We start from the raw sequence: 14,497 nt of genomic DNA, 5'->3' as shown, positions 1-14,497 counted from the left end.
CTCCGGTAAAACCTTCCGTGTTACAGAAAAAAATGCATTACAAATTAATTTCGGCAAAAAAAAATAAAAAAAATTTGTACATTTCACCTCTACTTTGCTTTAATTCCTGTGAAACGCCTAAAGGGTTAATAAAAATTTCTGAATGCTGTTTTGAATACTTTGAGGGGTGCAGTTTTAAAAATGGGGTCTATATAGTACACAAGGCCCTCAAAGCCACTTCAGAACTGAACTGGTCCTTGACAAAATAGCCTTTTGAAATTTTCTTGAAAATGTGAGAAATTGCTGCTAAAGTTCTAAGCCTTGTAACGTCCTAGAAAAATAAAATAATGTTCAAAAAACAATGCAAACATAAAGTAGACATATGGGGGATGTTAATTAGCAACAATTTTGTGTGGTATTACTATCTGTTTTACAAGTGGATTACATTTAAAATTAGAAAAATTATAATTTTTGCACATTTTCTTTAAATTTTGGTGTTTTTCACAAATAAGCTATGAATTTATTGACCAAATTTTTCCACTAACAAAGTACAATATGTCACGAGAAAAACAATCTCTGAATCGCTCGGATAGGCAAAAGTATTCCAGAGTTATTACTACATAAAATGACACGTCAGATTTGAAAAAAAATGGGGCTGGTCATCGATGAACCTTGGTCCTGAAAGGGTTAAAATTGGTATCTTTCCCAGTAATGTCAAGTTTCAGGAGACTGAAGTCCATGAAAATACAATTAAAGAACACTCACCTCAAATATTCCCAGGAGTCTACCCAACTTCCCCTTCACTCCAGCCTGTATAAAGAAAAAAATAAATTCAATTTAAAAAAACAAAAAAAGAAAAAAAAAACCAAAACCTGTACTTTGGAATGAAACCGTTTCAGATTTAGGCTGAGTTCATAGGTCGCAGATTTTGTTGTGGATGTGACGTGGATCTCCCCCTTCGCTTTGCAAACTGTGAACTTCCTCTGTTAGTCCTCCTAGAAATGCATGAATAAATTGACAACTGGGTGTTAAGGGGGTTTTACACAGGACGATTATCGGGCAAACGAGCATTAATATAACGCTCGTTGACGATAATTGCCATGTGTAAACAGGGGAACAATCAGCAGATGAACGCGCAAACGCCCGATCATCTGCTCGTCGTATAGTTTAAAAAAAAGTAAAAGATTATTGTTGTCAGCAGCACCTCTCCCTGTGTAAACAGGGTGACGCGCTGCCGACATGATAATAATGGATGGGGACGAGCGATCGATGTCTCGTTGATCGGCGCTCGCTGCACCGGCCGCTGTAAAAGGGCCTTTACCATTCCTCTGGTCAAGGGACGTGTCCCTCCACAATCTGACAATGTCCAATCAGTGCCAAGAGTGAGAATGTGTAGGGTCACGTCCCCTGAACAGAGTAATGGTAACACCCAGTTTATTCATGCATTTCTAGGAGGAATAACAGAGGAACGGCACAATGCAGTTCTAAAAAACACATGTTCCAGAATTGTTATTTCATGGGGAATAAAAGTATTTACTAAAAATAGACATGTCAGGAGAGGTGACAGGTCCTCTAACATATTACGCTTGTTAACTCTTTCACTATGGCCCCTCAAATGCTACGTACATTATAGTTCCTTTACCACAACAAAAGAGACTGCTACAGGTTACTTGGCTGTACAAGAACAGTTGTCATAATGACATCCCTTTTGTGACATCACTCCTGCTCTGCAGCGATTGGCTGAAGCTGCATTTCACAGACTTTTTCTTCTGCCCACCCCCTGCACATAATATTGGTAATACTGAACGCTCTCTGTTCCATTTTTGCTGCTTTCTTCTGCATTTGGACCTTATAGAAGATAGTGAATCTCTTTAGACCATTTTCAAATACTGGTAAAACACCCACAACAGATAAATGCTCCGTTGACCACTAGTGCAGTTTAGAGCATGCAAATTTGTTTTGCCTACTGCAGTCTTTAAGGGTGAATTCAGGCCATTTGTCACAGATTTTCACTGCTGAATTCTCTCTCTTTGGAATGCAAAGGGAGAAATCTGAATGTAACATATGCATATTTTGCTGCAGATTCGCTATGGATTGGTGTCAAAGTCCACTGAGGATTTTGTATCTCCCCGCCTCCACCCTAAAGCTGGCTATACTTTTCAGATAGCTGTCCCGACCCCCCCCCCCCCCGCCCCCATGTACACTCGGGCCAATCTTCTATGAGTTCTCAATAGGGAAAAGACTTAAAGGGAAGGTGTCATGAAATTTTTTTTTTTTTTATCATATTGCTTTTAATAGGATATTAACATCAATTTTATTTATTTGTGTTCTCATGTTCTACTTTTTTCTTACTTTTACTTCTCTATGGGGGCTGCCATTTTTTTAATCTCTGTACGTGTCGATTAACGACACATACAGAGATGGAATACGGCACATACAACCCCATAGAGAATGCGAATGGGAGCCGTTCCATTCTCTGCAGCGTACTCAGTCTGTGTGGGAACGGCGCATTCGCCGCTCCCACACAGGCCAAAACTAAGCTCGTTCGCAGAGCGAAATCCGGCGCCATTTTCATGTGGACCGGAAGCCGGACAGTAAGATGACGACTTCCGGCCGTGGCTTCCGGCCATATGTTCAAGGAAGCGAAGGCACAAGTAATAGGAGTGGAGGCGGCAGGAGCAGGTAATTTATGTTCGTGTATGTGATGTGTGTATTATGTTCGTGTATGTTTGTGTTATACTGTCTGCTGAGCCCTGTATCTAATCCTAATACACTGTGCAGTCGCTCAGAAAATGGCGGAACACAGTGTAGGAGGTTTGAAGATTCAAACCCCTCCTCCTGGCACTAGCCAGAATAAGGGAGAGGGGCTTGTGTGAGGACACTAGAGAGTGTGTCTACCCCAAATTTGCAGCATAAAGCAATGAGGTTGCTTTAGCACATTGACCATGCTGCAATTTTGGGAACTGCTCCCTCTAGTGGCCAGCACATGGAAATGTTATAAATTAGAATCTAATTTATAATATTTCCTGACTTGTGAAAAAATTAAAACAATGTGTAATCACCTAAAAATGAATTGTTTAACTAAAAAAAACAAAAAACATTCGACACATTCCCTTTAAAAGCCGCTGACAGACTCCTCTGGCGACATTTTATCTTCTTGCAAACAAAAGGATCTGGCATATTGAAATCCAACATGCCCAACTCTTCTCTATCCTGACATCTGCCGTCAGGGGAGAGTCGTACACCACCAAACTCATTAGATGGTCAGTCATTTCGGCCGACATACATCTAATGTGTATGGCCACCTATAGCGGTTAATCTTTTTTTTGTTTTAAATCTTCTTTTGAAGCAACACTCAAACGGAAACACAATATGCTGCCTTTACTTAAAGGAACAGTGTCAAACATTTTTTTTTTTATATCAGTTTTATGTTAGGGTTTTTATTAAAAACGTTTATATTTATTTGTGTGTTTGTGTGTTACTTTTTTCTATTTTTACACTTTTTCTTCCCTATGGGGGCTGCCATTTTTTTTTCCATTTCTGTATGTGTCGATTAACGACACATACAGAAATGGAATACGGCAGCTCCAGTCCCATAGTGACTGCGAACGGGGCCCGTTCCATCCACTATCGTGTACGCCGCTGTGTGGGAACGGCGCATGCGCCGCTCCCACGCAGTCCAATTTGAAATGCGCGCCGTCCGGCGCCATTTTCCTGTGGACCGGAAGTCGCGGCCGGACAGTAAGATTACTACTTCCGGTCGCGGCTTCCGGACTTGTGCACATGGAGCAGCGGCAGCAGACGGACCGGACGGAGGGAGCGGCGGCGACTAGAGCAGGTAAGAGATTTCTATGTATGTTCATGTTTCAGTGTGTGTTTACTAGTGTATGTAAACCTTCTACACTGTGTGTTAGCTCAAAAAATGGCGACACACAGTGTAGGAGGTTAGACCGTTCAAACCCCTCGTTTCTCCCGGCACTAGCCAGGATAAAGGAGGGGGGGATTCTGAGAGCTCACTAGAGCGAGGGATTTTTTCCCAATTTTGCAGCATAAAGCAATGTGGTTGCTTTATTTACCACATGCAATGCTGCAATTTTGGGAATTGCTCCATCTAGTGACCAGTGCTGGGAAATATTATAAATTGAACCCAATTTATAATATTTCCTGACTCGTGAAAAAAATAAAAAAAATTAGAACAATGTTTAATCACCTACACACTAATTGTTTAACTAAAAAAAAAAACAAAACATGTTTTGCTGGCAACACATTCCCTTTAAGTTAATAGGCAACTAGCAGTTTGAGTTTATGCTCTGAACTACTATGCTTATCTTATTCTAAACACTACAAGGTTAAATAAGAGCAATGTGATCAAGGTCATGCTTGTGGCGGATGCAGAGTATAAAGCACTAGGAAAAAAGATCTTGATCTCTCTATTGCTGCTGTAATGTTTCTCTAAATTTATTATTGAGCTAAGGGTCAACAAACTTTATCTGAACCATGCTAACTCAATGAAGCCAGTTTTCAGTTTTCCTACATTTTATGGCCAAGGAAATTAAAAATATCTAGTGAACATAACCACACGGTTTCACAACACCCAAATCAATAAATATATGGGAAAAGTGTTTATTATACCTCTTCATACACCTCTCTCACTGCCGCTCCGCCAGGCTCCTCCTCTGGCTCCATTCCGCCACCTGGTACAATCCATTGATCAGGGTAACGACTGCTGCTGACCAAGAGTATCTGGAACATAGTAAACACATTGCAAGATTGGAAATCAGAATTCATGCATATAAACACACACACACCATTTGTTTACCCTGCCAAGCCGAACAAATAGTTTAACCTTTTGATGACTAGAATGCTTTCACCTCAAAAGCGTGAATCACAATTTAGAGGATCTGCCACTAGATTACTAATGCCCAATCTCCTAGCTAATCTAGTGCTGGGGAAAATGGTGTCCCAAAAAGATTTTAAAAGTTTAAGCTTTTTTAAAAATATGCAAACGAGTCTATACTAGACAAGTGGGTGTCAAAAGCAGCGATTCTCCTGAGGTGGAGCTACGTCACAGCGTCTGATGGGGTCCTGTGTGAGAGACTGAGGCTGGAGGGAAGGGTGATCACTTCAAATAGTTATATCTCCGGCTGTGGACCATCTGAAAGAGGAGATGCTAATCTTTCATATGGCACCGGGATCGTAGTTCTGGCTGTAAAACAACCGGAGGTATCACCAATTGAAAACACAGTCGGGAATGGAAGCTGTATACTATATCATCACACTGTGCGCAGGGAAGAGAAGAACTGCATGCTGATTGGACAGCGTCATACAGAACACATTGAACCGCCCAGAGTGAAAAGAAAGTTACCACCCTTTTGGCAAGTATAGCCAAATTAGCATATTTAGAAAAATACACAACTTTGCAAATAATAAGTTGAAAAAAATAAAACAAAAATACACTAGTTATCAGCATCATAGCGCCTATTAGATTAGTTAGGGCATTAATGAACTAGTGACAGAACCTCTTTAACTAAGAAAACAAGCCATTTTGGAGTTTCGGAAAACAGAGCGTCAATCCCTGTAGGAGGCCATATTAATAATCTGACTTTCACACATACAAAACAGCTAAATAGCAGAAGTTTTACGACAGTTTACTGGCGTAGAAAAATTGCAAATACCCCCCTCTCCCCATTAACTTTATAAAACAGCATTTCAACAGAAAGCACTGAATCTGTTATGGGTTAGGCTACTAATGAAGCAATGAGGTATGCTACTCTTATATCAATCATTTATACACTACACAATTCTGAGCCTTGAACCCAAATCTCAAGCCAAATCAAGATAAGCCTGCCTATTGAGTCACTTACTCATGACAGCATGGAATGCATAAAATGTGCAAATGCCGGCAGCTTCAGTTAATCTTTAATACAAGGGATTTGACAAAATGGAAAAATATTCATAGCTAGAAATGAACACCTCAATTTAACAAATTAATTGTAATCAAAATGATATCAAAACACATATTGCAATAGAATAAAAGAAAGAAAACACATTTTAAAATAGTTTGATCTCAGAAGAATTGTATGCTCTTGATGACTAAACTGTCATATTAGGGGTTACACACACCGTACACGGGGTCCCCCAGTGTGTTGCTCATAGTACCCTATGGGCCCATAACTGGACATCCAGGTGCCTCAGATTTTCACACAAGGTCTTTTTTCTCATTAACTCCGTAGCATGCTGTATGACCAAAATGTATCCTTAGGACAGGCTATAAATGATTGAACGATTGGGGCCTTTTCTCCGGGACAATCAGCAGAATGAATGGGACTAAGTTGCAGCACCAGGCACAGCCACCTGTACGGATGAGCTGCTGTGCCTGCATAAACAATGAAGCCAATGTGGCATGTCAAACTCATTCTGCGGATAGATTGCCAATCAATGTCCTGTAAAAACCCCTTTAATAAAACGTACCCTTTTACTTTTTTCTATTATCTATACAGTGCAGTAGGGAAGCACGATGCATCGAAACTTCGATAGGGTTTCGATACCGTGCACCCTGAAACTGTTCAATACCGTTATTTCACAAACCAAAAAACACCCCCATGTTGTCTTCCGTGCCTATGCCGCCGCTCAATAGTGCAGCGCCATCCGCACTTGTCAGGAGCGGGGCAATGGCTGTATTACACAGCCGCGGCCCTGCTCTAACGGCTGGGATCAGAGAAATCTCATCTCCGCAGTTATTGCCCTGAAGTCTGCCATCAAAGCTGACGGCAGCATTCAAGGGGTAAATGAGATGGGGGGTTGCCCTATGGATCGCGTCACAGAGAATCCCTGTGAAGCGATCGAGGGACATACCATGTATGGGCAGACAGCCCAGGGTCCATTGAAGGACCCCAGGGCTGTCTGACCATATTTCTTGTTAGGGCATACTTAGGTATGTCCTAACAACTGCCTGTGTATTATCACTACACAGGCTAATGTACTGGCCTATAGATATATGCCAGTACATTAAAGTTAAAAGAAAGTCTCAATACATAAAATATACACATACTCTATATCATCGCAACCGTAATAACACATTTATAGCGTCATTCATGTTTACGCGGTTATAAAATAAAACATTTTTCACTTATTAATGTGAGGCACGAGGTATTATGAATTTTGAACCTCCATGTGCCTCACATTAATGGTAATTAACCCTATCATGTTCCTCACACATTAACCCAATGTTGTCCATTATGACTGAGCAACATGATGGGGTTAATTACTATTAATGTGAGGCACATGGAGGTTCAAAATTCATCACACCACACGCCTTACATCAGAAAATAGAAGAACTGTTTATTATTATTATTGTTGGCAAAGTATCGTTTTGGTATAGAGTATTGTAATACTACACGAAGTATCGGTATCGCAGTCCAAATTCTGGTATCGTGACAACCCTACAGTGCAGGCATTTTTTCCACAGCACTGCATAGAGAAGTGGTGGTTAACCAATCATTATGGAGACCTCAGACAGTGCTCTTCACTCCATCAAGGAGCTGTGCCTTACATTCATGTGTACCCTGCTTGCAGCAGGAAGGTGGCCAGTCTTTACGTTTCATCCAGACAGGGTCCTTTTTTTACGTGGCCGTTTGAAAAAACGGCATGTCAAAAAACTCCCTGTAACATGAAGTGCATGTCACTTCTCCAGCCGTTTTTCATTGTGTCAACAGAAAAACAGCTCCCAAAAAAACGTTCGATGCTTTAAAAACAGCTGAAAATCAGAGGCTATTTTCCCTTCAAAACAGCTCTGTATTTTACAGCCGTTTCTCATGTGAACATACCTTTAGCAAATACGTGTCTGATTTGCCCACACATGTGAAGGGAGATGGGAGATATGGAAAAAAATCGGTGCACGTGCCATTTATTTTTTTTTTTTAAATATTCTGCCTAGATACTCACAGGTCATACGGCTGTGATTCACAAAGGTCTATGTCCTTTTAAACATGGAAGTCACAAGCAGTAGTTTAGAGGAGTTGCTTATACCAACTGAAACCCCTTAGAAGAGCCCATCAGCCATGAATAAATAAAGATCCAGTTTCTTCACTACAATTGCAGCCCTTCGTCATATTTTGTACAATGATGTGAAAATCACAAATTGCCAGTCCTGATCCAGTGTTCCAGTAAGACCATAGCAGAGCATTTGTTAAGCCAGTCTTACAATTGTGACTACATTGGAATCTTAAACTGGCCACAAAAATCAGATACCGCTATGAAATGCACACAAGGCTTAGCACAAACGGAATAGGTCATTCCCTCTGCACTCTTCTCAGATTACCACACCGGAGCAGGTAACAAAGAGGGTGAAATCCTTAGCACCCAAAAATCCTGTAGTTCCACAGAAGGAATATCGGTCTTTCAACACCGATTCTCCGGACAGAATGGGAGCCTATATTAAAGATGTAGAAAAGATATGGCGCAACACTTTTGGGATAGGTTTCACTACACGCAGATTTTATTATTCCATACTCCCAGGATATAAAAGAATTCAAGGATATCAAATATAAAAGCACGCCATATGGGGCACGCCAATACTCCTGCCCTATTCTGTCTGGTAAATCAGGGTCAAGAGACCGATTGCAGGAGGGGGGCAAAACACATATAAAAACCATCATATGCCACAATTCTGCTCATCACTAAAGGTCTCAAAATCATTTTACAAATGTCCCGAATTTGTCCAATGCCTTGTGAAGAAACACAACTCTCCAAGCTGGGTGATACGGAGGAGCAGGGCACGCACGTTATGCACCGGCATTGTGCAGAGCAGGAGATCAGGCGGTGTTATGCAGTCACACAAAGCCATTAACATTCCTGGTGATGGCATGTGAACCAATGGTGGAATGTAAAATCGCACACGCTGGTTGGAATTTTCCATGTCTGCAATACAGAAACTGCAGAAAGAGGTTAAGGTATATTCACACCTGGCAGATTTGTAGCAGAAATTTCTGCGACTTAAAATCTATTCTATACATCTGAATGTGCATGGATTTCTGCAAACCCAATTCAGATGAATAGAGGAGATGCAGAACTTTCTGCAACAAATCTGCGGTGTGAGCATACACGGAGACTCCAAAGCAAACGTAAGGCTCTGTTTACACTTTGATGCAATTTTTTTGCAGCCAAAACTGGGAATGGATCCATGAAAGTAGTAAGGGTGGATTCACATGCGGTAGATTTTATTGCAATTTCTGCGACTGAAAATCTGTTCCACCCCCAAGCAACCACAAATTTAAAAAAAAGTTACTGATTTTCATTTGCAGAAATTTCTGCAACATAATCTGCCACGTGTGAATCCACTCTAAGGCCACATTCACAAGTATGTGGCCTGAGGAAGATGCCGGTGCGGCATTGAAACGCGTAGCCTACTAATAAATACCATTATCTACTCCTGCATCCTTATTGAGTAGCAGCGCCGTGGTTATATCCCTCTTTTTCTACCTTTAAATTACCAACATTCACAAGTAATCTCATCAACATGTTGTAGCATTTTTCTGCATGTATATTCACCTGCGGTGGATATTTTTAAACCTGCAGCACGTTAATTTATCTTGCATTTCCATCACAGAACATATCTGATAAGATTCTTTAAGAAAAAAAACAAACAAAAAAAATAACACCAATACCCGCAGCATAATATCTGTACCGGTTTCCACCTCAAAATGTAAAAACCGCATCTAAAACCGTGACATTAAGTGCTTATTTTACCTGCAGAATTACCTGTGCGTATCTGCGATTTTCTGCACCAAATGAGGCAATGTAACCTATGGTTGCGGATTTTCGATGGAGAACCCACGCTGAAATTGTACCTACACATAAATACTTCCGCAATAGGGAGTGGGGGATAAGCCACAGCAAAACATTATTCTTCTTACAGAACTGTATTATTCCAGATGGATTTATAGGTGACGGAGGAGGTTTATGAACATTTATAGGGAGCCTGCAAGGAACGGGGAACTACAGGAAGCCCAAAGCATATGTGTGAATTGACTGACCACATTCAAATTAAATTTCAAAGTTAAATCTGTGGATTCCTAATAATTTTACTTAATCTTAGGAAGAGTTGTTTTTTTGTTTTTTTTTAATTTTGGCTTAAGACAACACTTTTCAACAATCTGACCCACAGCTCCACCCTTTCAGCCAGGACGGAAAACCCTAGGCCTCATGCACACTTCTGCTTGCCTTTGAACGGCCGCTAATGATGGTTCCGTGAATCACGGACCTCACACGGATGGCTTCCGTGTGCAGTCCGTTGTTTCACGGACCAAATCAATGCAAAGGCCGAGACTGTTCCATCAAAAACGGGAAGTAGTACCTGCCCTATTTTTGACGGAACAGCCGCACAGTTCCGTTAAAAATACAGACATGTGCATGGCCCCATTGAAATGATTGTGTCAGGGTGCTATCCGTTTAAAAAACGGATAGCACCCTAATGAAAAAAGACTGAAGTGGGCATGAGGACTTACTAAGTGCATAGCCACTCGGCAGGACCAGTCACATCATCGATTTCAATGAGCACTGAATAACGCGTCATCGATGCAGACACCCCAGCTGCTTCATTGATCGGGGGATCCCCTGAATAAAAATAGTTGTACAAACCAAACAGCTTTTTTTGTTTAAAGAGGCTCTGTCACCAGATTTTGCAACCCCTATCTGCTATGTGCGTACATCGTTTTTAATACTTTTACTAGCTGGGCGCTCTGAAGAGAAGTAACATCCTCTTCTCTTCAGAACGCCCAGCTTCTGACAGTGCAGATCTGTGACGTCACTCACAGGTCCTGCATCGTGACGGCCACATCGGCACCAGAGGCTACAGTTGATTCTGCAGCAGCATCAGCGTTTGCAGGTAAGATCGACTGCAGGTAAGCTGGGCGTTCTGAAGAGAAGTGGATGATACTTCTCTTCAGAGCGCCCAGCTAGTAAAAGTATTAAAAACGCCCCGATGTACGCACATAATACACGCCCAGTTGTACTTTTACTTTTAAACACACCCACTTGGACTTTTGCAAGCCTCATTTGCATAACTACAAAAATGGTCATAACTTGGCCAAAAATGCTCGTTTTTTAAAAATAAAAACGTTACTGTAATCTACATTGCAGCGCCTATCTGCTGCAATAGCAGATAGGGGTTGCAAAATCTGGTGACAGAGCCTCTTTAAGAACGGATTTGTCAGATAGCAAAAGCTGAACCTGTCTAGATGAACGAGTACTCCTTTCTACAGTCCCTGACATGCCTACATGAAGTAGAGACTCAACATCTGCCACTTCTAGGGCACAATAAACGCAGCACTTGCTAGCGGTGTTCTTACCAGTGGTAAATTTCGTACCCTTTGACCCCCTCGTCTTTTCTCTGGCTCTCCTCTCAAGGAGCAGCATTTATCTCTCCATTTTGGTATAAACTTTATTATATCTGTTTTTATAACTCCTTGACAGGATCTGCAGCAGAAAAAGATAAGGCTGGATTACGGACCCATTTAGTAGAATTCCATCCTGTGCTTTTTACATTCTACTTCTTATACACCGCTTGACAGCCATTTTCGTTTTTGGTACAAATTCCATTTTATGCAGCACCTCTGTACAGATGTAGAACGTAACCGTCCAGTTTGTGGCATACCCATACTTCTTAGATTTACTTTTTTCATCATCTGTATGCTCAAAGGTGCATAAGTGTTAAGTGCCAATAAAGTATATTGGATATTTAAACAAATATACAGCGTTAATTCAGACGTTGCAGAATTGCGGTGGGTTTTCGGTGTGGATTCTGCACTGAAAATTACAGTACAATAAACGTGGATGGGGTTTTTCAAAACACCATCCACACATGGAAAAATGGGTGCGGAAAGGTGGGCACGCTGCGGATTTTCAAATCTGCAGCGTGTCAATTTTTGTGTGGATTTGTAGAGGATTTTCACCCTAACGCATAGGGTGAAATCCACATCAAATCTGCATGCAACAAGGAAATCCACAGCTGAAAATATCTGCCACGTCTGAACGCTCTGGTGTTCCTACAGTTCCTATGATATAGACCAGTGATACAGCAAGACAAACGACTCACACGTTTTGTATTCTGTTCACCAAAAAGGGTGTTGGCATAGAGAACAACATTGATGGGTATATCCAAGAGGCAATAAATGATGGTAAAACAAAGAGAAAAAGTCTAGAATTAAATACAGGTATACGCATACACCGTGCTATGGCTAATTACATTTCCACCTGTGCATGTTAGATACATGTGTGTCAAAAAAAGACAAACGTATTATAGGTAGGATACCCATCAGCTAACCAGCAAAATTATGTTTGCAAGCTTTTAGACCACACAGGCTCTTTGAGCAAGCAAGTTCACAAAAACGTATCCTACCTATAATACTAGTCTTTTTTTTAATTTATTTTTTTACACAAAAGTATTTAAAGAGGCTCTGTCACCAGATTTTGCAACCCCTATCTCCTATTGCAGCAGATCGGCGCTGCAATGTAGATTACAGTAACGTTTTTATTTTTAAAAAACGAGCATTTTTGGCCAAGTTATGACCATTTTTGTAGTTATGCAAATGAGGCTTGCAAAAGTCCAAGTGGGTGTGTTTAAAAGTAAAAGTCCAAGTGGGCGTGTATTATGTGCGTACATCGGGGCGTTTTTAATACTTTTACTAGCTGGGCGTTCTGATGAGAAGTATCATCCACTTCTCTTCACAACGCCCAGCTTCTGCCAGATCACGCTGTGACGTCACTCACAGGTCCTGCATCGTGTCAGACGAGCGAGGACACATCGGCACCAGAGGCTTCAGTTGATTCTGCAGCAGCATCAGCGTTTGCAGGTAAATCGATGTAGCTACTTACCTACAAACGCTGATGCTGCTGCAGAATCAACTGTAGCCTCTGGTGCCGGTGTGTCCTCGCTCGTCTGACACGATGCAGGACCTGTGAGTGACGTCACAGCGTGATCTGGCAGAAGCTGGGCGTTCTGAAGAGAAGTGGATGATACTTCTCGTCAGAACGCCCAGCTAGTAAAAGTAGTAAAAACGCCCCGATGTACGCACATAATACACGCCCACTTGGACTTTTACTTTTAAACACACCCACTTGGACTTTTGCAAGCCTCATTTGCATAACTACAAAAATGGTCATAACTTGGCCAAAAATGCTCGTTTTTTAAAAATAAAAACGTTACTGTAATCTACATTGCAGCGCCTATCTGCTGCAATAGCAGATAGGGGTTGCAAAATCTGGTGACAGAGCCTCCTTAACATTGCATAATTTTTTTCTGCCTACTTTACTACACTATTTTTTTTTTACTCCATTTCAAGTCCATATATGCAGCCAGTAGGTGACGCTATTGCTAAAGCAATCAAAGATGTCACATTGTCCACAACCTTAAAAAAAAACAACTATTTAGGCTTCTTTCACATCCGCGCCATTGTCCCGTTCAGACGATCCGTCTGAGCTTTCCGTCAGAACGGGACCCTGACTGACACAAACGGAAACCAAAAGGTTTCAGTTTCCATCACCATTGATTTCAATGGTGACGGATCCAGGGCCAATGGTTTTCGTTTGTCTCCTATGTGCAAGGGTTCCGTCGTTTTGACGGCATCAATAGCGTAGTTGGAACAGGACCCTGCCGCAGATGTGAACGAAGCCTTACCTGCACAATCCTTGTTGATGGAAACCAAATATACCCAAGGACGGATTTAACTCAAACCGTAGTGACGCAGTAATCCTTGTTGATGTTAAAGCGTCACCAATGAATCAATTATTAAAACATACAACATATCACATAACACCGTAGGCCACGGCTGCACCTAGACTTTTTGTAGCACTACTGATTGATTTGAACTATTTAAAGAGTGACTGCACTTTGCTCCTTCAGCTGTGATGAGCGCACCGTCAGATGTTCTGTGTGAGCAGTCTTCAGGCTGTTTAGGAGCGCCGATCACTGTCGAAGGTGCAAAGCGGTCGGCTAAGTGCTTCTGCACCAACGGTGGAGTTCTCAGCACCCAGACCCCCACCGATCCAAAATTTAATATGTCTCTATGACACATCAAAAACAATGAAAGTGCAGTTGCTCTTTAACTACAGCTGCAGTCAAACACACATTGAGTTGAATGCAATCTTGTGGATTGCAGCTGTGGCTCAATATTAAATCAGTAGCGCTACAAAAAGTCTTCGTGAAGCCCCAGCTTTACCGCCCACTATATTTCCAATAATAAAAGAAAATACTTTTTAGGAATACATCATCCAATAGTTAAGTGGGAATTTTCAGCAAGCTAAATGCAGTCGACCAATGCGGTCAGACAAGTCTAGATTTTCAAAATCCCTTTGTGATGAGCCAAGTGATGGAGAATTTCATAATTCACCTACCGAGCTGTTTAACAAATTGACTAACATTTCAGTAGTATCCACAGACCTGCTACCACGACAGGCACACGTCTGACAACTGAAATCAGCTATTAGCATTTACTAAGTGAGTCTACGCGTAATCCTAAAA

The 14,497-nt window shown here is 41.4% G+C and overlaps 1 protein-coding gene across 7 annotated transcripts in view; it reads right to left on the bottom strand.

Moving 5' to 3' along the window:
- The window catches only part of NUDT4 (nudix hydrolase 4), a 54,880-nt gene that overhangs the window by 15,124 nt on the left and 25,259 nt on the right, over window positions 1-14,497 (bottom strand). For 6 of the 7 annotated variants that reach the window (XM_075856825.1, XM_075856826.1, XM_075856829.1 and 3 more), the window contains exons 2-3: window positions 4,612-4,722; window positions 745-789 (exon numbers count right to left, since the gene is read on the bottom strand). In XM_075856825.1, coding sequence (XP_075712940.1) covers window positions 745-789; window positions 4,612-4,722 — 156 coding nt within the window. Of the gene's footprint in view, window positions 1-744; window positions 790-4,611; window positions 4,723-11,327; window positions 11,353-14,497 lie in introns of those variants that run through there. The other variant, XM_075856830.1, reaches the window with a different exon arrangement.

The sequence above is a fragment of the Rhinoderma darwinii genome, chromosome 3, assembly GCF_050947455.1.
Source record: "Rhinoderma darwinii isolate aRhiDar2 chromosome 3, aRhiDar2.hap1, whole genome shotgun sequence".
Classification (NCBI taxonomy): domain Eukaryota; kingdom Metazoa; phylum Chordata; class Amphibia; order Anura; family Rhinodermatidae; genus Rhinoderma; species Rhinoderma darwinii.
This window is presented reverse-complemented; position numbering and strand designations above follow the sequence as displayed.